This window comes from Aythya fuligula, chromosome 13 (genome assembly GCF_009819795.1).
Source record: "Aythya fuligula isolate bAytFul2 chromosome 13, bAytFul2.pri, whole genome shotgun sequence".
NCBI classification, from domain to species: Eukaryota; Metazoa; Chordata; class Aves; order Anseriformes; family Anatidae; genus Aythya; species Aythya fuligula.
In genome coordinates, this window is record NC_045571.1 from 19870755 (window position 1) to 19893794 (window position 23040).

At 48.5% G+C, this 23040-nt stretch overlaps 1 protein-coding gene across 1 annotated transcript in view; it reads right to left on the reverse strand.

Annotated features, from left to right (window-relative positions):
• Positions 1 to 22174, reverse strand: part of EDA (ectodysplasin A) — a 53724-nt gene extending 31550 nt beyond the window's left edge. The window contains exons 1-3 of the mRNA XM_032196449.1: positions 22139 to 22174; positions 19134 to 19207; positions 18223 to 18283 (exon numbers count right to left, since the gene is read on the reverse strand). Of these exons, the coding sequence (XP_032052340.1) occupies positions 18223 to 18283; positions 19134 to 19207; positions 22139 to 22174 (171 nt within the window). The remainder of the gene's footprint in view (positions 1 to 18222; positions 18284 to 19133; positions 19208 to 22138) is intronic.
• Positions 22175 to 23040: the final 866 nt, after the last annotated feature.

The following is a 23040-nucleotide window of genomic DNA, read 5'->3' on the forward strand; positions in this document are numbered from 1 at the left end:
ATGTGCCATGGAGTTATGGCTGAATATACAAATTACAGGCAATAATAATAATAATAAAGCAATGCTGGGATGCTAAATTAATTGGTAAGATTTGCATACTCAATTGCACCTCTCTGCAAACACCTTGACATACACAGCCCTCTGAAACACCTGGTAGGGGAACGAGGACCCACTGGACACCAAGGGAACGTGTTTCAAATGGTCTAACGGCTTGGAAATGAGGAGATTTAACTTTGGTGGTGGTGTGGCACGGCTGCAAAGCAGCTGAAAGGTGAGGTTATGGGTCAAGAGGAGCGCTTTAAAGGAACCAAAAAAAAAGCATTACAGAACTGAGCTGCTCTGCGTTTGCTCTGCAGCGAGAAGCACATTCTTGAGAAGTGTTTCCGAGTATATTCATTACTTTGAAAAACACCAACAAAAGACTCATCTGCATGCTGCATTACCAAGTTTGCTTCCAATTAATAACGGGAGAGCGAGAGCAGCCAGCTTTAGATCTAATCAAAAACCTCATGCTCTCCTACAGCACATTAGCTTAAAGCACTACTGAGAAAGAATGAATTTGTCTTCTTACATGATTGTTTAATGGTGCTGTTAAAATCAAATTCCCTCATTCATTTGTAATTTTGGATATCGTTCGTGTGAGGAGATGAATAAGCAAACTAAGCTCTTCAGAGGCATTCCTTGCAAGCAATGCTGTTGTTTTTCTGGCGCTCTGAAGTTCAGCAGTCGGAGGTTGTGGTTCGAATAACAGCTACTTGAATATTAGCCCCATTGTCCTACATCAGAAATTTGCCTGTGGTAACACGTGGTGTAAAATACTAAGTAGATTATTTATGTTCAAACAGGCTAGAAAGAAGTTTTGGGGGTAGCTTTGTTTTGCCGAAAAAGCCATTCAACATATTTCCAGCCTCGCTTTTGTCATCGTTCCTTTTTCTTAGAAAAATGCAAGAAGTGAAAGAGTAAACAACCCACATTTCAACATGACAAAACACGACAGAAATTTATACATCTCGCTGGTGAGACAAGCCACAGCTCTGGGTGCAAAGCTGCTGTAACGCGATCTATAGCCTGAGCCAGAGCGTGGGGAGAGCAGCGAGCGACGGTGCCCAAAGCCACAGCCCTGGTCGCCCATCTGCCTCCTCCACACCTCGTGCTTTCAGCCCAGCTCAGCTACTCGGCTCCTTCCTTTCCAGGGGATCGGAGCCGGGCTACACGCTGTCCTCCTAAATCCCTCCGCTGGCTTTTCTGCTGCGCGAAGGCTCAAGTATCATCCCCTCCTTCCAGCTCGCCCATAACTCTTCTCGCCCCGATTGCTTCATCTCTCTCATCGCTCCCCGTCAGCCTTCCTCCCTTTCGCTCCCAATGCCAGCCGGGTCGCGCTTCTTGCCAGCTATTCACACTGCAGCCCGAGGTCCCGGAGGCACAAAACATCAGCTTTGAATTGACAGAAAAAAAAAAAAAAAAAAGGCAAAGAGAAACACAATTCCCCCTCATTCTAATCTGCACGTAAGCATCCTCGCTGAGGTTTTTAGACTCGACAGTGAACTTTAAAAGTTTTTGCCTCCCAAAGCTACGAGGCAAAGGAATTCTATAATCTCCATTTCCTACCCAGGGGATAAATGCTCGAGGAATGCTACTGAGCTCACCCGAAGCAACTCGGGCTGTTTGTGCTGACACGGGGACTGAGCACTGCCCCTGGGCTGGATACGGGCACGGCCATCCCCGTGTCACCATCACACCTCAGGAGCTGGTTTGAGGCGCTTCCTCTCGATCTGCTGAGCATTTCTGTCCTTAGGTTGGTTGAAAAGCCGTTCAGAGGAGGGCTGCGCAATCACAGTTTTTAAATACGAGCCCAGTGAGTCATGCTCTTGGGTCTTCGAGGCACTGTGGTAATATAAAGTTATTAGACAACAATAAAAGAGGAGGGAGCATATTTTCCTAAGTTTTTATTGGTATTTTAACTTCATTACTCAGGAAAGCCACTGTATTTTTCAGCGCAGAACATGAAGTCTGATTGCCAGTTATCAGTTCGAGCCTTGTTACGAACTGCCAGGCGCAGGGAATTAATGCTCATTAGCGGCTCTAACGCAACTCGTAAACTTCCCTGCACAACCAAACCCTCAAAGAAAGGTGGCTCTGCCAGAACTGGTATCCTTCCAGAACAAAAGGCAACTGGCACCTAGATTCAGTATTCTAATTTTTCAGTTGCCCATCAGTAGATGGCTAGATGAAAGGAATCCAAACACCAGCCCACTCCCCACACACAGCCCCGTCACCTAAACCAAAGCTTTTCTCCCCTCCCAAGGGGCCAGAGCGAGCCGGTCACCTTCTCACCATCCCCTACAAACAGCAAATTCCAGAACTGCCGTACCCTGATTAAACCTCTGCAACAACTGCCCAGGTTGCGACATAAAACCTTACTTCACCACACAAAATGCCTCACCAAATACCCCAAACACTGTCTCACGGTGGTTTCTCCGGCTATTTCAAGTCCAGAGGCTTTGGCCAGCTGATCAAGGCAGCTTCTGCGCATCCCATAAACCCGCTTTAGTTTAACGTGTAACGCACCAAGTATTTATGTTTCTACCACTAACTCATTGCTACTTTTCAAACACAGCTAACTGCTCTTTGTTAATACCCCACTCATGTTACAGAAGGGAGAACAAATGAATATTTTCGCTGTGACTCAGAGCAGCTTAATCAGCTCGTTCTGTCACAAACACCAGCCCACGGCCCCGCGCAGGCAGACAAAACCCTCGATAAATGGAGCAGGGGAGACGCAGCAGGGGTAGGTGCTCCCCGGCTGCCCAGAGGAAACCCCCAGACCAGCATCAGCTCCGCTCCTTCCATGGATGTGTGTGTTAATTACACCACAAAATGAGGTTTTAAAGCAGCTTGGCTTTAAACGCTTCAGGTTGAGCACCACAACATCAGCCTGCTGCAGAGAAAGGCCAAAAGCACGCCTGGTCTTTGTGCTGGCCCGGGGAAGAAGTCCAAGTCTTGTCCTGTGAAGGCTCCTTCTCAGCCTGGGGGTGTACAATATTTACTGCCCGAGCCATGACTGCTCTTCCATATTATCAGCTGCTGGTACATGACTTTAGCCTAGAGGGAGAGCTTTCCCCACGCAGAAACCTCGGCCACAGCATTACGAGCACGAGCTCCCCGACAATGCTGAGGGAACAAAACCCAAGGCCCCAGCCAGAGCTGCCAACTAAACGGGAGACAGAAGCAGCTCTGTGCTGGCATCGACGCCGGGAGCAACCCCTCGTGTGACCATCCCTGGTCCCATTTCTGCAGCCACATGTGGGCTGTGACCCAACCAAGGCGAGGTGCCGACGGCCACATCCACCCGGGGACCCGGCGCGCTGCCCGCGGGCAGGTGGCTTCACCCTTGCACTTTGCTGTGCATGTCCCAACCAAAAGTCAGCCACGGGGAACCGACTTCGAGGAACAACTACCTCCCTAGATGCCCGTCTCAAAGACACTCTCAGCCGAGTTATTTTGCCTGCTGCCTGCTGCGAGGGCGCTTGGTGCAGGCGTGCCATGCCGCTGGTGCGTGCGCTGCGTGCAGCACCGAGCGCAGGCTGAGCTCCGCAGCGTGCTGCACCTGTTGGCACTGGAAGGGAAAGGCAGAAACACAAGCCAGATGTTAGGTAGAACAAGGTCAAAGCTGAGTTTAACACCATATACGCAGACACCTGTGCTGAATTTTTCAATGGTAGCGGGAGTAAGAGGTTCCTGCTGCGGACTTCCCTCTGCGGGCAGGCAGACCTGCAGTAACCCAACACTTCCCTGGGAACACACTGGTTAAAACGCTGAAAAGTATCAATGTCAGTGCAAGGTAAGGACCTTAAATCAGTTCCTTTCGTTTCCCAAGGAAATCAAATTTAGCTGTGAACCAGCGCCAGACAGAGATCTGCTGTCTATTAGCATGAATTCTCAGTTTTTCACATTTTAATTAGCCTTCATAGTCTTTTTTCAGCCCCATTTTCAGCCAGCTGGGCTACGTCCCCCTCCATATGGAGGTCACAGTTCCTTCTCCTGCATACCAATAGCAATTCTTTTCTTATTTTAGCGTTTATATTATCAAAGCACTTGCACACTTCAAAAAGCACAGCGCACGGTTGCTTTGGAGGGCCACGAAGGGAGACACCACAAGCTTCAGCGCCTTGATACTAGCCATATTTTCTCCTCCCTTGCCTGCTCTGTTTTTCTCCATCTGTGCTTTGCTCATGCTTCCTCGCCACCTGGATCTTCTCCAGTCCAGCCAGGACAGCGTGAGCTCCATCACGCAGCCCTCCTTGAAGCCCAAACAGCTCTTCAGGAACTCCTGCAGCCAGGCAGGGCTCCAGCCAAGAGCTCCGGGGCTCTGCTGCTCCGCTTGGAGCTCCTCCCTTGCCCTGCAAAATGAAGAACTGGGGGCTCTCCAGCCTCTAAAGGCTTGCTCAGGCCACCATCGGGTCTTCTCCTGAGGAGGAGGCATCTTTTTCCTGCGTTCAAAAAGAGTTTTAAGAACGCCTGGCACGGTCTGTTAGCCACGAGGGAAACAACAATTGCGCGTGGCTTCCACAGCCAGCACACGGCATGAAACACAGCGTGCTGGAGAAGGTGCTGCTCTCCTGCTCTGCTGATTCTCCTCCAGCCAGCACTGTTAACTCGCACCACTTTCAGATGTTTCTGCTGAGATGGGAGTGCTGGAGCCCCTGCTGCTGAGGCTGCTGAGCAGAGCAGCTTCCTGAAGGCTCTCCATGGAGCACACAGCTGCAGTACCTGAATTTATTCCATTTCCCAGTTCTCCGGTATTTTTCCCTTTATCTTTCAAAGTCCTGCAGAAACCCATTGCCTTCGATGGGACTAGTTACAGTGAAAAACGGGTTAGGATTTACTCGTTAAAACCATCCCTGAAGTAGGAAGTTAGGAGAGGACATTTGTTAGGCACCAGAACTGATGCTTGCTCTGCAAACTTTATTCTGCCCTTGCCACAAGAGATCCACTCCCACCCCCTCTTCTTTTCTCCCTTTTTCTTGAATGTTCAGAAAGCTTCAACATTTTGAAATCTTCTTGCTATAGTCTGTTCAGATACAGTTTAAAAAACATTTTTCCTTGCTCCTTAACAAAACAAAAACTTCTTGTTACAGTGCTTTTGTACTTCCAGCAAAAGGGTTTTCAAATCCTGTTTTCTAAATCTGGATGTTAAAATATGCCTTCAGCTATGATTAATTTTTATGACACTTCACTGGAAGGAAAAAACAGAAGGGAAGAAAACAGGAGGAGGGCTTCAAGTAGTCCAAATGAAATAGTATTGCCTTCAGAAGAAAAACAAGTCTACTGTAAATGTAACATCCATGAAATAACGCATCCAGAAGAAGGAGACGGAGCCAACTGCAGCTGGGAGCTGCTCTCGGTCTCGGTCAGGTTATTGCCCACGCACCTCGAGTAGCTGCTGCATCCCAGCCCTCGGTGAGCAGCTGCAGAGCCCCGAGGGAGCACGGCCAGGGCAGCCTGCATGTTATGTACTCCTAGGCCATCGCCTTCAGTTGCTTTTGTAAGGCACCTACTGTTGCCTAATTAATCGGATCCCCTACAATTAGGGTCAGGAGAGCGGTACGACCACACACAAACATGGTTAAATGGTCCCAAAGCGCTCGCTGCTGCCCCGTTCCTAGCAGGGCACCCACCAGCACTGCGTAAAACAGCTCTTTGGAAGCAAAATGTCAAGTGTTTTTGGCAACTCCTGCTGCAGGGTGCATCTGTAAGGTCTGTGCATTACACAGCAGATGGGAAAGCGTCTCCCACCGGGCAGATACGGGGAGGAAGGCTGGCTGGAAGGAGGAGAAGCCACCCAGCACGCACTCAGCTGGTGCATGGGATCGGGGAAAGGGGAAGGTCCCCTGAGCCCCCGCTCTTGAAAGCAGAGAGCACCGAGGTACTCGCACGGCACAGCACACGGCACCTGGGAAACCACTTATCTCATCTCCAGATTAACGCAGTTCTTGCCAAAAATTCAAATGGAGTTGCTGTTTGTTTGGTTTCCCTGGCTGCCTTCGCCTGGCTGGAAGGCGCAGACACCCCGGAGCACAAAAACCGCAGCACAAGGGTGGAAAACCCGGCAGCTCCCTGCACACGGCTTCTCCACAAGCAAAGCCTGTGCCGTCGGGACCTCTGCTGCCAGCAGTGCCACCGCACTGCCCCTCCAGCTCTGTCGGATTTTGGGCAGCCGAGGGCACCCCGGGCGGTCAGAGCCACCAGCCCTCACCCTGCAGGGCGAGCAGGCTTGGGAAACACGATGTGATTTTGTACAACACCATGGAAACGGTGGAAAAAGAGCTGGGAATAATTCAGGAATTTTAACTCATTCACACCTAAATTTTCCACACAACCCCATCGCCCCCGGTTGGTCCCAGCAGCAGCAACGTGCAGATCCCCAGCCGTGTTCTGGGCCGTGCCTCAGGGCTGCCAAAGAGCCCAGCTCCACTCGCTGCTCTGAGCACCAAACAGACCCACAATCAGAACAACACTCCCCCTGCACCCTCCACACGAAAGCAAAATCACCACTGCCATCAGAAGAAAAACGCCTCCAACTGCCCAGCAGCCTGGTGAGCAGTCACTCGAGCACAGTGCTAGCAAGTGCATTTTGAGGCTAACAGAGGGAATTAGACTATATTTTTAGCTAATAAAGCCCATTTATCAGGCTCAGCCTCTGGCTGTGGGCAGGAGAGGCAGCAAAGCGATAGGAAAAGGGCGAGGTGCTAGCTTGCTCTCCCCTTTATGCAAGCCAAGCCCTTCTGCTTTAAACTTTGATGTGATGAACCAGCGAGCACGGCTTTTAACGAGGCGAGAGCAGCGACAGAAGGATGCTGTGCACGACAGCCCTCGGCGCAGCTTTCCATGACACCGGGGTCCGCGGGATGTCAGGCCAGCCAGATGTTTCCAGCTCGCGAGCCAGCCCAGCTGCTGCACAGCTGCCTGCGCCGCCGAGCCGGGGGCTCGCTGCTCCCAGGTTTGCACTTTGTGATGCGGGAGCAGCACGCCTTTGTGCAGGCCAGAGAGACTTGTCAAAGCCAGTTAAAATGTTGAGGTGTCATGCTAAGCTTGCGCAGGCCGCCGCCGCCGCGGAAGGTGCTTCCTCCATCATCTGGACGCAGCAAAGCCAGGCACGAAAAGATCAAGCGCCTCGCTGAAGGTTAAAAAGAAAGAAGTCAGGAAAGAAAAATTTAGTAAACACTGTCCATGCCAAATTCCTAAAATAAAGGCTAAATCGGCTCATACGATCTGCAGGCTGGCTCTTCAGTCTTCTCCGATATCACCAACCCCCCAGCTCATTCCCAATCTTTTCCAGTTTGGTGTTCAGCTGTCAGCGTGCCCCCCGTGCAGCCAGGTATCCCTCACCTCCTCCGAATCGGGCCCCACTCATTCTCTCCCAAGGAAATCTCATCTCCCTGCTCTGTCTTTGTATTTCATCTTTCACTTTATCGTTATCCTTTTTTCCTTTTTTACCCAGCAAACTGCTGGCTGGCAGACGTGGAAGAGGCGAGCCCTCCTTTGCTGACCCACGTCCTGCTGGCTGTGAGGCTTCAGATGTGTACATAAACACACACACACACGCATTCGTATCTCAAATACATACATACACACGCACCTTGGTGCGGCACGCATGCTAGAGGTCTCATCCAGGCACTCTGCATGCTTTCGGTTAATGGGAAACACTGCTGTAGCAAAGAAAATTAGGAAAAAAAAAACTCCTGCAGCCAGGGAGCATTTTCCTGCTCTGCTGGGTGAGACGAACAGCTCCATGGCTTCGGGCTGAGTATAAGAAAAAGGACTGTTTACAGACAGAGTTTTGCAATTACTCTGAATGTCATCCCGGGTCACATTTGGCCGTGGTGGGGCCACGAAGCCGAGTGAGGCTGAGCTCTGTGCAGCCCTACCTGCGTCCCGGGCGGCCAAAAGCACCCACCAGCACGCGAGCGTGGGCAAGGACAGGCAGCAACATGTGCTGCAGGGGGACCCGTAAACCTTCCGGAGGCTTGAAACTGAAGGAGGATGGAAACTGTTTGATTTTTGCCAGGAAAAAGTATCAAATATATCCTCACTGGGTTTTTTCAGGCAGTTTTGCTTGGGTTTGTTTGTTTTTGAAGCTGAAAATGGCTTTCTAAATCATCCTAGACAGACAAACAAAGAGGGACATCACACTGATTAGATACCCAAACAAAAACCGCTCCACTGGCCAGGTTTTACGACAAATTTAGCCTCCCGAAGCCTTTATTTCTCCATGGCACTCAGCAAACATGCTGAGAAGCAGTCTTTGGTGCAAGCAACCGCCCGACCTGCCACAGGTGGAGGGCAGAACCTGGCGGAGATCCCAGCCCCGAGCAGCAGCCGCCGAGCATCTCCGGAAAGTTGGCAAACCAGCAGCACTCACACAATCTGAAGCTATTGGCATGATCTCGGCATCATGAGGCTTTATCCCCTTGACCCCCGGGATCAGCCAGGCTGGGAGAGGCTCCCAAGTGCCCCCAGATGAAAGGGGTATTTTGACATTTCACCAGAACCTTAAATAAACAAGAGGCAGAGGGGGCAAGATGCTGCCGGGAATGACAAAAGGCAGCTGTAAACACAACTGTAGATAAGGCAGAAGAACATTTTAAACAGCTGTTTGCACTGGATGACTGGAGAACAAAATATGGGACGTGTCCACACCCACTGGGAAGGGACCTGCTGTGGCCTGAAGTCCTTGCCGTTTACGATGGGGTAGAGCAAAAAAGGCCCTCTCATCTTCAGAAACCCAGATCCCAGCTTCTGCGACACTCCAAGACAAAAAACCCAAAAATGACCAAAAAAGAATTTTTAGAAAAGGAGCAAAAACCTGCAAAGACAGCAATGGGGTGCCAACAGGCACCGAATTTGGGGGAGTTCTTCCCATAGAGCCAACCCAACTCAATGACACCAGATATGTTTATCACGTTAGGCAATCAAATTCCAATTTTTAAGCGTTACCTGCTTACCTGAGAGTGCCCACAGCTAACATCCAGGACAGCAGAAACTACAACACTGCAGTGAGACACCAAAACCATCGAGGACACCATGGTGAGCCATGTACAACGCAAACCCACACGCTAAGACCTTCAGATTCCCAGGATGGGAAAGCTTTGTGGTCTTCGTAACGTGAAGGTCTGACACTGACTACCAAAAAGCAGAGAGAGATGATCAGTACTGATGACATTATAGTTAAAATCTCCCCTTCACACATCTTTTTGGGTCTAAAGGGACAAGACAACAAGGTCGGTGAACACTCGAGTGCTTTGACGAGCAACATGCCATGCCTGCAAGAGGTTTTCATCAGCTTCTTCTCGGAAGCAGGGGGACAGCACAGCAGATGCACGGGTAAAACACGCACGGTTCACAGCAAACGTCCCATCTCCTCCTCGTCCCCCCATGCACCAGCCAGGGTGGTGGGCTGAGGAGGGGCTCCAGTGCGGAAAAAGCCCAGCCCAGCTCTAGCACCAAAGCCCACACAGCTGTATTTTGGATTATTATAGACCCCAGATGGGTTATGAAGAAAGCCTGGTGCCTCTGTGAAGTATGGTGAAGGCGGTTTGTGGAGTCCTGAGGCCAAGTTGCCACCGATGGGTAGGACTGACCAGCTGGCATCAGCACATGGCTCTGGCCCTCCTTAGCTTTTCATGCACATAGACAGCAATTTGTGTTTTTTATTTTCTTTTTTACTAGCAGACTGAAAAACGCCTACGTTGAGATAGAAATAATACCACCCATGTGAGAAATGAGCCTCTTGTGCTAGATCTTATTGTCCTAACTTAAAAAAAGAAAACCCCATAAAGTGGCAAAGAATAGAAACTCCCAATAAAGCAGCCTTGTAAAATGGGTTATTTTGGAATATTTAGATGATGGGTAGTTATGGCAGCAGTCACACACGGGGCTCATACATCTTGAGAAGGTTCTCCCCGTACCACCTTGACCCGCAGGTTCACCCGGGGGATCTGTCCCCTGCAGGGACCTCAGCCTGGCGTCACTCAGAAAATGTTAATGTACAGAAATCCCCTGCCTTTTCATGGGATTTTATAATTGAAATGTTTCCAAAAGCCATATCTGCTGTCATCCAGACACCCTTGTGGTCTCACGCAGAGTCTGAAGAGCTGACTGCTTGGGGTACAACACAACGCACCCCAGAAGACAGCTCGATGACATTATGGGCTTACTGGTGGTTCCTAGCACTCCGAGCCAGCCGATATTGGAAGTCCTGTTACAATTACTGGAGAAAACAACACAGCTATTCGAAAATCTAGGAAAACCTTGTAAAATCAGCTGAAACAATTAGAATAATGAGGAGGCAAGACAGGAAACTACACCAAGCCAACAGCTCCCAAATGCTTGGGACTGGTTTTGTCCCTGCTCCAACTCCTCTGGAAAGCAGTGAGGAGGAGGAGGATGGAGGAAGAGGAAGGTTCAGGAGCCCCATGCTTTAGGACTGCTGCTTCTCCAGCTGGAGTAACTGAGAGCTCCCAGGGGTGGGCTTTTTGATTTACAAAAATGACTGACCTCTTCAAAAATGAAGAACTCCTCTACAGCTGACAAGGATCCGGGGCAGTGCCTGGTCCCTCGCCCTCATCTTCCTCCCCAGAATCGCAGTGAAATCCCTCTTCCAAACACTCAGCTACTTAGAAAAAGCACCGAAGCACTAGACAGAGTAAATATTTACCCAGACCGGGGTTCACCTTTTCAAAGTATAACCGGGCTTCTTACCGCGAGCTCGGTCGATTGAGCTTTGTTGACACTCGGTATGTCAACAACCCATTGCCGAGCTCAGCCAACATTTAATTTGAATCACATCTCTCAGAAGGAAGTGACCTACAGTTGTCCTAGGGATGAACAAAGTCACCGAGGAGTGACGGCGGTGGCTTTAACATATGGGGGAATTTCTGGATGCTCCAGTGTCTGGACAACATCCCCAAAAACAGAATGTGGAACATAAAAAGCGACCCTGTGCCAAACCCAGACTGATGAGCGCTGCTGGCCACCAAGTGTTCCTGCTACAGAAGCTGGGGTGCCCAGCTCCAGATCCCAGAACTCCAATAATGGTTGCAGATATTGGAGTGATTCAGGTACACTCAGCAATACAACAACATGCACGGATATTTTCATGGATTTGGCACCATTAATACTCCACTGGAAAAGCGTCCTGAATTCTTGCAAAGTGATGGTGAAGAATTGAGGCAAAGCAGGCTTTGGGTCCTGGCTCATAGCTGTCCACAGGCTGACCTAGCAGCTGCAAGGAAGCCAAGTGGCACGAGCCTGGCAGATGGGGGCAAAATGGTCCAGAGCATGGTCAGCAAGAAGAGCTTGAAGGCTTGGCAGAGGCATGGTCTTTGACAGGCAGCTGCGTGCAAACAGGCAAGAAACAGTGAAGGACAGGCTTGATCTTAGGTATGGAAATTCCAAAAAACTAACGATCACCCCAGCCTCATTACCAGATGCTCCCATATATCACTTGGAAGGCCAAGAAGAAAGTCAGACGACTTTATGTGGTAAGGTCAGCATTTAAATCCAGAAGAAACAAAAAACCTCTTTCAACTCTTCTAGCTGAGAAAAAAAAAAAAAAAGAGAGAAGAAGAAAACATCTGAAAGGGATGAAACATGTGCTGCACCCCAGCAGCACAAATGTAAAACCCAAAGCAACGTCAGCTAACTCCGCTGAGAAACCAATTACACTTTGACTGAAAGCACAAACCACCCCGCACCTCCTGAACTTGCTTTCTTCGGGGATGCTGTCAGTTTTCCATTAACAAAGGAGAGGACGGATTTATAAAACAGCTGTTTCTGTGCAGACTTGATATCCAACAGCATGTCCCAACACCTACCCCTTCGGTCTCGGTTTATCGTTTCATCCACACACCCTTAAGTGGCTCTTTGTCAAACACCTGAGTGTTGACATATCCTGTTCTGCAGAATTATGCAAAATGGAAAGCCACAAAAGGTTGGGCTGCACCACATGTTTTCGTGGATTAGCTGCTATCCTTCTAGCCAGGAGCAGTATTCGTACCGTGTACTTACCGAACTAATTCCCTTACAGATGCGTTCAGCAGAACACCAAATGAAGGGCAGCAACAGTTTGGAGCACCACAACAAACACTGGTTGCTCTTGCGCTGCCTGGTGACCTAGGAGATGCGCAGACCTTCTCCAACTGAAAACGTTTTACTTCAAATAAAATATATAAAAAAAAAAACCACAAGCAACCACCACGTATTTACTGCATGCAGAGCACTGAGCAACAGGGCAGGAGAAAGTGTGAGAAGGCAATGGTGGAAGCTGTTCCTCCTCTTTGTTCCTAATTCACCATCTGCAAGTCAGCTTCCAACGTGTCTCCCAGGGCCTCGGTTGTGCTGCACTTGAACGCAACCAAGTTCTTCCACTTTCCAGCATCCTTTTTTAATACTAACCTAAGACCTTATTCTTGAAGAGAGATTATTCACTAGCAAGCAGATTTCGAGATGCATCATTATCTGGTACTGCCATCTCCCCGTTAACATGGTCAGGGGGATCAATGCCTTCCACTGTGCTCTGATCACGAAACCTCCAACTGGTGAAAAAATAAGAAATAAATAAAAAAAACCATATCACCCAGCAAAATCCTGGGCTGCAAGTGCTAGAAGCCCAGCACATGAGATCAGCATCACACATGTCCGCCAGCTCCTCGAGTGCTGTGAAGACCTCCACGGCCATGGCTGTGTCCCACTGAGAGCTCAAATCAAGGCGACAGCCTTCAGCATGGTGGGAAGTCCCCAAGTGTGAAAGCCCACCTCGTGTAGGGTGAGTGGCTGCAGAACCCAGCCACGCCAGTGTCAGGGAAGCTCCAAGGAGAGGAAGGACAGAGTGCACCGGTCTGAGGGAAGGAAGCTGCTCAGCTCTTGTTGCACAGCACCCCTGCAAAGCCCTCAGATACTCCAAAAAGCAGCCAGGCTTGAGGACTGTCAACCATGAATAAGATCGGGTGATGAGTAATGTTGAGATAACACCCGCAGAGCTGCTCTGCTCCCCACGCCACTTCTGTTTGCCCAGGCACGCACTGACGCACGTGCTTGGTGCTCGGCACAGGCTCCAGGTGATGCTGCATACAAATACCTTGTGTAATGTTTGGCACATCAGCTGTGAGGCTTCCCAAGCACTCCTGGTTCGAAAACTGGGGCTCTAGTGCCTGAGCAAAACAAAACAAAACCACCCCAAAACAAACAAACCAAAACCCACCACCAAGACAACAAACCGATCCCTCCCAAACCTCTAACAAAGTTCTCGTTTCCAAACAATAATGCCACTAGAGAAGGTCAGAGCACCTCGCAGTAAATATGGAGAATCTTTTATCAAAAAAAAGGCAGAACAAAAATCAAGTCCCGTGTTTCTGATATATTCCATCAGCTTGTCGCGTTACCCAGCTCCTCTAGCCTAGTGTTTTTAAGAAACCCTAAGACACGATTATCAAGCTGCATTTTCACTAATTTCACAAGTTTAACAACTGATTAAGAGATTTAAATGTCAAACTCCCAAATAGGGCCCTACAGAGCAAAACCAAACAAAACGAGTGGAAAAAAAAACTTTAATTGTGCTTCACAATCAGCATTTGGGGCATGACAAATCCCTCCTCACACTGAGAAACGTGCTCTCCTGCCAGACATTGCTGCAGCTAGCAGGATGCTCCTTCTTCCCTACTAACCCTTTCAAACAACTTGTTCAAAACTGATTTTTTATTTTCTGGAGAGCAAATGCTCAGAAGCAACACTACCCTTCGTCCTTCCTCCTCACAAGTCAATCAAAAAAAAAAAACAACTTTAACAATAGTTGTAACATGAGCTTTGACATAGCTTGAGGTGTTCTTTGTCTTCTTTTTGGTAACAGGATGATGTTATCTCGTGTACTGGGTGCCTGGGACACTCAGAAGAATCAATAAAAGAGTGCAAAGGAGGTATTTATTATAATTAATATAAAAAAAATGAAAATTCCAAAAAATTAATCCTCATCTCCAGGACCCAGCCGAGCAGCAGCCTGTGGGGCAAAAAGGAGCTGGGTGCTGCGCCCGAGCAGCCTCAGCACCCTCCTGCCCCGCAGTGCACGGGCAGGCCGACTGCTCCTTTCTCTGCACAGACTCGGGAGTGATGCAACTTCAACAATCCTTTCAAGCAGTTTTAATGCAAATCTACATATGGGTTGGAAATGCACTCAGCCAGCTTGGAGTCATATGTTGCATAAGAGAATTTACAATATAATCTGGAGAAAGAACAGCACATAAACACAGTGCCTACATAAGCAAAGAGCCTTAACAAAAAAAAAAAAAAAAAGAAGAAAGGTTGCAGAATAGTCTGGCAAGGTTTGAAAGAGATTTCGTATCAACTGACAATCTGTTCAGATTAGCCCAGATAATGCACTGACACTTGAACTTTTAAAGAACTGTTATTTCCAAAACAGCAAGAAGCAATCAGCGGCTTGAACAGCAACGTGAGCGTGATCTAAAAATGAAAATACTCAAAGACAGAAGAAACCAACAGTAAAAACTACCTGCTACAAGAAAAAAAAAAAAAAAAAAGTCCAGAAAGAGCCGCTTTGCGCAGTGTGCCCCTGCAAACATGATTCCCATCCCCATTCCTCGAGGCTTTAGCACGCTCTAGGCAGGGATCGAGGCTGGAGCCCATCAGCATCTAACAGATGCTGAGGATTTCTGGCAGCACACGTGCGTTCCCCAAATGAAACCAGCAGCTCCTGCCTCGGCCAGGAACGTGAGGGCTGGCACGGTGGTGGTGGTTTGGGGGAGAGGAGCCACATTTTGGCAAGGGGAGGGTGGGCAAAAAGCCCGTGCGGTACCCACCGGGCTTAACCACCAGCTCGTTATCACAAGAGGATGTGCAAGTACAACAAAGATAAGGCAGCACAGGACGTGGAGCTGGTAGATCTGGATTCTATCACTAATTGCAAATGAGTCTCATATTTAAAGCCACTGGCATCCATTCTCCCTTGGCAGTTACTTCAGTTCAGCCAGATATATGCAGAGTCATGCCATCGCTACGTTTTGATGAGGATTCTGCCAATTCTTTGCATTACAACCATATAGATACACTTTTCTCTAACACTACCTGTTAGCTATGCAATTCTACAATAAAAGCAACGTGGAAAATCTCCTTTTTTTCTGTGGCTGGTGTTCTACTTGCTGTCATCTCACTCCTTCAGGGACACAGGAGATTTGTGCAAAAAGAAAAAAAAAAAAAAAGTCCGCTAATACAGACATGTTCTTACCATTGGTTTTCACCCCAATAAAGGAGAGGTTTTTAGGAAAAAATACACCATTTTAAAGCTACCAAATTGCCAAGGAGAGAGGAGCAGCCATAGACCTGAAACTTCCGATCCACTTTATCAGTGATTCTCATCCTACTCTCCATGAATTGTCGGGACAGACCTTGCTTTTACCTAGCTGTAGCTTCTCAAACCTGTATCTTTAGCCAAATGCTCCCTCCAGCAATATTCCATTAAATGGGTTTTGAACAAATACCACCAGGTTTGCAGTGTCCCTGTGGCTGCAAATTCTCCAAAAAAAAACAACCTTCCATGCAGCTCGACATCTCAGAAGACTCGAGGCCAGTGCCATGCTCACACCCTACCTTTTTTCATTTGAACTACCATAACTTTCTGCCAGCCAGACCGGAGCAGTTCCCAAGAGGTCTGTGAGCTGTAACTCAAGCAGCCTGGCCCTGGGGAACACGTACTCGTCCACTCATCCCTGCAGCAGCTCAGTACCAACACAGGGACGACTCAGAGCCTCAGGCCCAGACGGTACAAATTATAACTATGTGAATCGCAGCCATAAAATAAATATTCATAACAATAGAAGAGAATCCAAACCTTACCAAGAGGACATTTGCCTGCACTATATTTTTTTTTGTCAAAGCTTGCTGCATAAATCAGAGCAGAACGGTCTGGTTTTGATGACTTTGAGGACGAACATGTTGAAGTCTCTCCTAGTCTTCAGAAAGACTTTTCCAGAACCACCTTACACGTTTTGCAGGACACTTACTATTGCCCGTGGTAGTTTGATTGGGTCACTTGGATTGTACTGCTGCCCCTAGCATCCTGGGAACAGAAGCGATGTGGCTCCATTCCCTCTCCCTTTGCTCTGGATCAGCTTTCTCCCCGCAGTCAAAAAGGCTGATGTCCCCAGTTACACCTCACATCCCCACTGAGCAGTGGATGCATGTCCATAGCTGACAGGACAGGAGGAAGATGCCCAACGGCATGATGTGCTGCTATCAGACAACGCGTCCCTATCAGACAATTGTACCTCTCCTACCCAAAATGGTTCAGTTTCACTACAACGGCCTTCTGCAAGTGAAAGCTTGGATCTTCCTCAAGCTGCTCTAGCAATTTGTGATGTATTTTTTTCATTAAATCACTCATTCCAAGTTGAGAGCTTTCCGTAAATTTAATTTGAGCTAATCACTTTCTTGCCAAAGGAGAAAAACAAATCAAAGGTTTATTTTAATGCTATTGAATTCGATGCCTGTAAATTTAATTTCTATCTGTACTTTTGTTTAAACATTTTACAGTGTTAATTACAACAAGCAATGCAAATTAGTTTTCCAGTGTAATAAAAGGCCTGCTATAACAGATAATAAATAGCTTTGGACCATAAACTCTTTAAGATGATGTTGAAGTGCGTGTTCTGACTCACAGGTTAAGATCAAAATCTCCATCCTAAAACCAGGATGAGGATCTCTGCAGCAATTACAAGCTGCAAGCGCTCTGACGCAGAACATCACATTCTTTCCAAAGGAAGATTCTGGAGCAAACTGAAGGTCTGAAATCAAAGAAATGAACGCTGAAAACCCAAACATCTGAATACTGCTGGGCTTTGACTTAGCTGCTTTAGACAGGTACTGTGAATCCAACAATTTCTTCTCCCCCGTGACCATTTAAATGCTGAACTTGGTGTAAATCAAGGATTTATTTATACTAATAACTGTCATCCAGCCCTAATCCCCTACCTTAGGGGGAAAAACAGCTCCAAAGGACCACATATGACCGTTCACTAGCAGTATTTGTAGGACAAGCTCAGCATTTTCTGTTCCTCCGTGTGAGGACATGGGAGGTCTCACCTCCACCTGCTCCCAGCCTGCAGGCTGAGGGAGCCGAGCTCCCCGTGCGGCGCTCAGGCTGCGTCGCTGATAGCTACAGGATACGCAGGATTTGGAGGACATCTGGTTGATCCCCCCCTTGCGATCCCAAAGCCCGAGCGAGAGGAAGGTTGTCTGCCAACACATTTACACGCCTGATATCCTGCTGACACGGGTCCAGGGCAGGCTTACTGCTTCTAGCACGGAGCAGGTGATGGCTGCTCTTGTTTGCTGACATGAAATACAGCGGGGCCGCTGCCAGCCAGCACTTGTATGGGACGCCAGCCTCCCTCCCTGAGGGAACACCTGAAGGCAGCCCCGTGCCCTCCTGCCCATGGCCACCATGGCCCACGGGGCCTCAGCCCACAGAGCAGCACCAGGACAGATTGGTGGGGCAGCATGGAAAGGCACGCAGGTTAATAAATACACGGGGTTGTGGTTCCTCGTAGGAGGACAGGGACTCCTGTCCCTCACAGAGAAGGCCCCATGAGTCCTGCCAGGTGAGCATGGCTGGTCCGAGAGCAGGCTGCCAGGGAACTCACTCTTTACTGAGTTTGAAGCCATGATGCAGGAGGACGAGCGAGCTCAGATGAAGGCATGGGGGGACTGGGCTCCAGTGGGCTCCACCAGATAGGGAACAGGGAAACCCAGAGGCCGCAGAAAGTCACTGTGGCAGGGCCAGTAAATCCCATCACTCTGTCCTGATAACGAACAGGGACTCCAAAATCCTCTTTTTCAGGGGTCAGCAGTGAGACAGTGATTTGACCGCAAGCACCTTGCTGGTCAGCACGATGTCTCCCATGTTCTCTGGATAGCCCTGGTGGCCTTGCCATGTTCAATCCATGCTCATCTCCAAACAATGAAGGCAACCAAAGTGGAGCTGAGGCTAGGCCTCCTCTTCTCCTGCCCTTCAGGACACCAGCCATCAGCCCCTGGTCCTCACAGCACCTCATGTGGAGCAGGGACAACGTGGCCTCAGCCCCAGGAAGGTCCCTCGGCTGTGGAGGGGTAAAAGTTGTTTAGAGAATGACCCCACAATTAGTATTAAACATGTACCTTTTGCTGAAATGCTGGTGTGCTGCTACCAAACACTGCTGCCTGATCCCAATTTTCCCATCTGCTGTGGCTCGAGTGGAAGATTTACCGCAGAGCAGCCCACCGCCCGCAGGGTTTTCCATCACCGTCTGTCTCCCTACTTGCTCTCCTTGCCCAAGACAAGAAAGCCTGGACAAACAGCAGCCGAGCGCCTGCTCCCACACGGCCACGAAGAATGCAGATTTTACAACCAAACATCTGGCACATCAATGGCTTTCACTGATTCCTTCTGCGTGGTGCAAATGACATTGACTCATTGATCTCATAAGTTAATATATGGATTTAAAAATAAAACAGGCAGTCAGGTGTTTTCTCCGCAATTGGCCTTCTGTCTCTATTTTAAAGGCAAAACCAGCCAGCTAGAGCTTTAGGAAAGGCGGAGAGGTCTAGCTGGAAGCGGTGGCATGACCTCGCAGCACGCTGGGCTGTGTTTCAAGAGATCTGGTTTCAAAATGTTGGCTTGGCTGCAAGGCTCTCCATGGCCTTTGGCAAACGAGTCTTTGCTGTACCTACTTCTACTGACAAACCGGTGTCAGTTCCCCAAACACAACAGGTTCCTCCTGCCCCAGGGAGCTCCAGTGTAGATGAAGCTCGTCCACAAAATATCAGAACTTAAAACAAAAAGTGAATTTGTAGCCATAAAGGAAAAGTCTTGACTAGACTCTTTGGGTAGATAAATTACAGTGTACAAGAAAGAGGAAGGACGTGTGACTCGAAGACACTTGAAGAAAAAACAATGTTTAAAAGTGAACTAGCACAGAAAAAAAGCAACATTTACTTTATACACTTTTGGGGACACTGAGCAGCTCTGTGGAAAGATGGACAGGTTCAACACAAGCGTGCACAAGAGACATGAGATGCCTTTAGCTCACAGTACTGGAAGTATAAGTCCAATTTCTTCTTCCTGGAAAAGTATGGGCAATGAGAGAGATCTGGTAGGTTTACGCTATAAAAAGAGAATGGCACAACACAGACAAGAAGGAATTTTCCATTCAGAATTAATTTGTTTTCATTAACACCCAATTCCATTGCTCACTATTAGAAGAAAAGCTCTTTTGTTAAAATTTGTAGGGGCTGAAAAGGCCAAAGAAGGGCTGAAAATGCTCCTCCCCGTAACAATGGATTCACTACATGAGATTTCCCACAGAAATAAGTAATATCAGGCTTCGTGTTCCTGATATTTCTAAGGTTAGAAAGTGCAGGAGAGCCACTTAGAAGCAGAGTTTGGTCTCCTTCTGCCATAAAGACCAACATTATTTTGTTTTCATGGTCTTCTGCATTTTATTTCCTGCTCTACAACCCAACAAGAATGATGACGACCACCTCAGCATCTTTATTCTTTTTTCTCCATCCTTATTGAAAAAACTTTCTAAATAAATAAGAATTCAATATAGGAATTTCACAAGCCCCAGGGAAAGCTGCAGCCAGATAGGGATACAAACATCTCCATTAATAAACTCCTTCTGTACTTTAGGATAATTACTAGCAGGTAAAGTGAAGAGCATAACCCAACTAAAGTGTGGGAACGAGGAAGGAAATCCGACTCGGAAATGAACAGAAAGAGGATCCTATTCTTCTTCCCTAAAAAGTAACATTCAAAAAAGTGAAGTAAAACAGAAAGGCTGAGATAGCCCAGAGGATACAAAGAATAGTAAAAGCCACTCATGAGGTTGTGATAGAAGGTGGTGAGTTTTTTTTTGTGTGTGTGGAAACCAGTGTATGTTTTATAGACGACACATTTTGTATTGTAACTTTTCTACAGATTTCATGCAAGACTCTGGAAAATCCAGAACTAATTTCACATATTTACTCCTAATGAAGATATTTCAACAAGAAGAAGGAGAATTCAGAGAGGATAAAATTCTGCAGAGCTGGAGGACGTGGCTTAGTGGAGCTCTAGGAAACTACACGAGATGACCACGAGCTTGACCATTTCCACGTATCCTGAGCAGGGGATGGTTCACCACTGCTACGAGGCAGAAAACTGCACTCAACATGGACGTGGTTTTGTTACAAGTCACTCCAAACCTATCTCAGTGACCACAACGTGGTCCCATCCTGCAGTGTGGTTCATGCTGTCTGCAGAGCCGGGGAGCAGCTTAGTGCAGGCACGCTGATGCCGTCCCCACGGCCATCCCAGGATGCTCACCAGAGCCACCTCCTCCGGCAGAAGGTCGCTCCTAGCAGAGACCCAGAAGGCGAGGGGGCACGGGCCGCCCCAGGACTGCCACTGAGAAAAGGACATATATGAAATATTTCCTGGAGCTGCCGCGGAGCAGAAAGCTTTGCTGGAGAACATGTTTCCACATCGCCCCACAGCTACGAGCGCTAGCACAGCCCAGTCACGTCTGGCAGCCCGGCGCGAGCTGGCAGCGGTGGCTCCCCCGGCCACGGCACGGGGTGGGGGGACCCCTCTGCACCCACCCCACCTGCACCCGCCTGGGAAGGGCAGCAAGCACGCGGCTCCCCGCTGCTCCCCTCAGCACGGCAGGTCCCAGATATAAGTGCACTTAGCTGCTGCCCGGCTATACCGCCTGAGCTGTTCTTTGTTAGCTTTTTTTTTTTTTTTTTTTTTTTTTTTTTTTTACTATGTTTAAAGTTGTATATTGTTCCAAAGTTTCCTTGTTTCATGTCATTGTTTGTTGCTGTGTTTGAAAGTTGGCACATATTTGTTCAATTAAAGATTTATTTGCACTATTTGTTGAATAAAGATTATTCTTGCTAAAAGCTAAATAAAGTTTCATAAAAACTCACACATCCCATAAACAAAATACAATGTCCCTTCCAAAAAATCGTTGCACAAAACATTTCAAAATCACTCAATTCATTATACAATAAATCCACACACAAAATAACAAGACCTCGCCAGAATACATAATAAAATCTCATTACAACACTTTCAGACCCGAGCTTCAAAGCAGGGACACAAAGCCTCCATGAACCCCTGGCCTTGGAAATTGCCAACCGAGCGGCCGAGGAGGCTCCCTGGTGCGTCCCGAGAGCCTCCGCACCCATGGGTGACGGCTCCGCGCCGCTGACCACCGCCCTGCGGCGGGTGCTGTCGGGAGCCCCCAGCCCCGCTGCGGGACCCCCACCTCCGCCCCGGGGCAGCCCGGCGCAGCCCAGTGCCATTGTGCAGCTCCGCACGGCTGCCGCGGAGATGCTCTCTCGGGGCCTGAGCATCAAATAAAAGCGCTCGCAAACCACGGAAACAGAAGGCGAGCAGGGTTTCCAAAAGCATAAGGAGGAGTCAGCACAATTGCCACACGAGCCCCGAAAGCAGAGCTCCGTTCTTCATTAAAGCAACAGACGGGAGTTTCTCAAAGCCATGGATCCATCCCGAGAGCAGCACATTAATAACCAGCTTGATGACGGTTAGTTAAAACTTAGCTGGTCTTTGGTAAACCAGTTGGGAAAAAAGAAAAGTCCTTTAAGTTTGTGCTGGGTTTTGGGGCAAACGCTGTGTTGCAATGCACTGAGGGAATCCCAGCCATGCAGAAGCACCCCCTGTGTGCTCCCGAGCTCAGTGAAAGCCCTCAGCACCATTTGCAAAGCAAAGCAGCAGCCCCGAGTGAGGCTCTGACACCAGGTGGATGCTGGTGTTCAACATCTCAAACACACAGACAGCAGCAGCCCTGTGCTTTGGTGCACGAGGGCATCCCAACCTGCTGCACCGTGGGTGTGGATAGCAGTATTTGCCACCCCGATGCTCCATGGCCCCAGTTGCACCCAAACTATGCCCAGTTCAACCAGAATTTGGAAGTTGGAAAGGGTTTTCCTGGTTTAAGTGCCATAAGAAAAGCTCCCAAGCGCACGGTGCTTCCCCGAAGGGCAAGCGTCATGCAAGAGCTGGAGCTGTATGGATGCACTTACCTACTTGCCTCTGAGCAACAGCTGTCCGTGTGGATCCCATTAATTCGGAACAGCTACTCTGAAACAGCACTTGTGAGAAGCACGGAGAAGCCCTCAGCAAATATCAGAGAGGGAAGGGAGATGGGCCAGAGCGGGAAGCTGGTGGCAGCGCTGAAGAGCTGCCCAACTGGGTGTCACAGGGTGCTCGGACTCAGCTGAGCAAGGACAACGCTGGAATAAGGCCAGAAAAATCCTGCTGAACAGCACGAAGCTGAGGAGTGGCTTTCCAAGAAACATGGAAGCAAAGCTGTCTGTGCTGCCCGAACGTTAAAGTGGAAATTTAAAACAAAAAAATTTAAAAAAGCTGGAGAATGCAGCGACACCCTTCTGAAAACGCAGGTGCCAGTGCATGCATTTTACATTGCCTGGATAAATTCCTTTCCCTTACTAAGATTTGGTCCTGGAAATTGTGCCCAAGGCTGGGGACAAACACGACGAAGCGACAAAGCCGAAGAGGCACTTGGCAAACAGAGCTGGGACCACGCGAAGGTCACCCACCTGTTCCAAAGCAGGGGTTAAAGATTTGGTTTTTCCTGCCATTTTAGGCACACAATCACTTGCATTACTTACTAGAGACACCGCCCTCCAAATCTGCCGTTTAATATATTGTCTAACCATGGAGAGGAGTATGAACTCATCGTGGTTTCCCAATCCTGACCAGGGGCTCCGCGAGCTACTGGCAATACATATAATAAGTTATTATGCAAATAAAAACTGGACCCAGCCAAGTGAAATATGCTGGCTCTTCAAGTCCCATCTGCATCACAGCAAGGATCTCAATGAACTTTAAAATACTTATTGTCACCACAATGGGCAATATTATATTCTAGTTTGGATCTGTTCCTTCAGAACATTAGCTCTCATTTG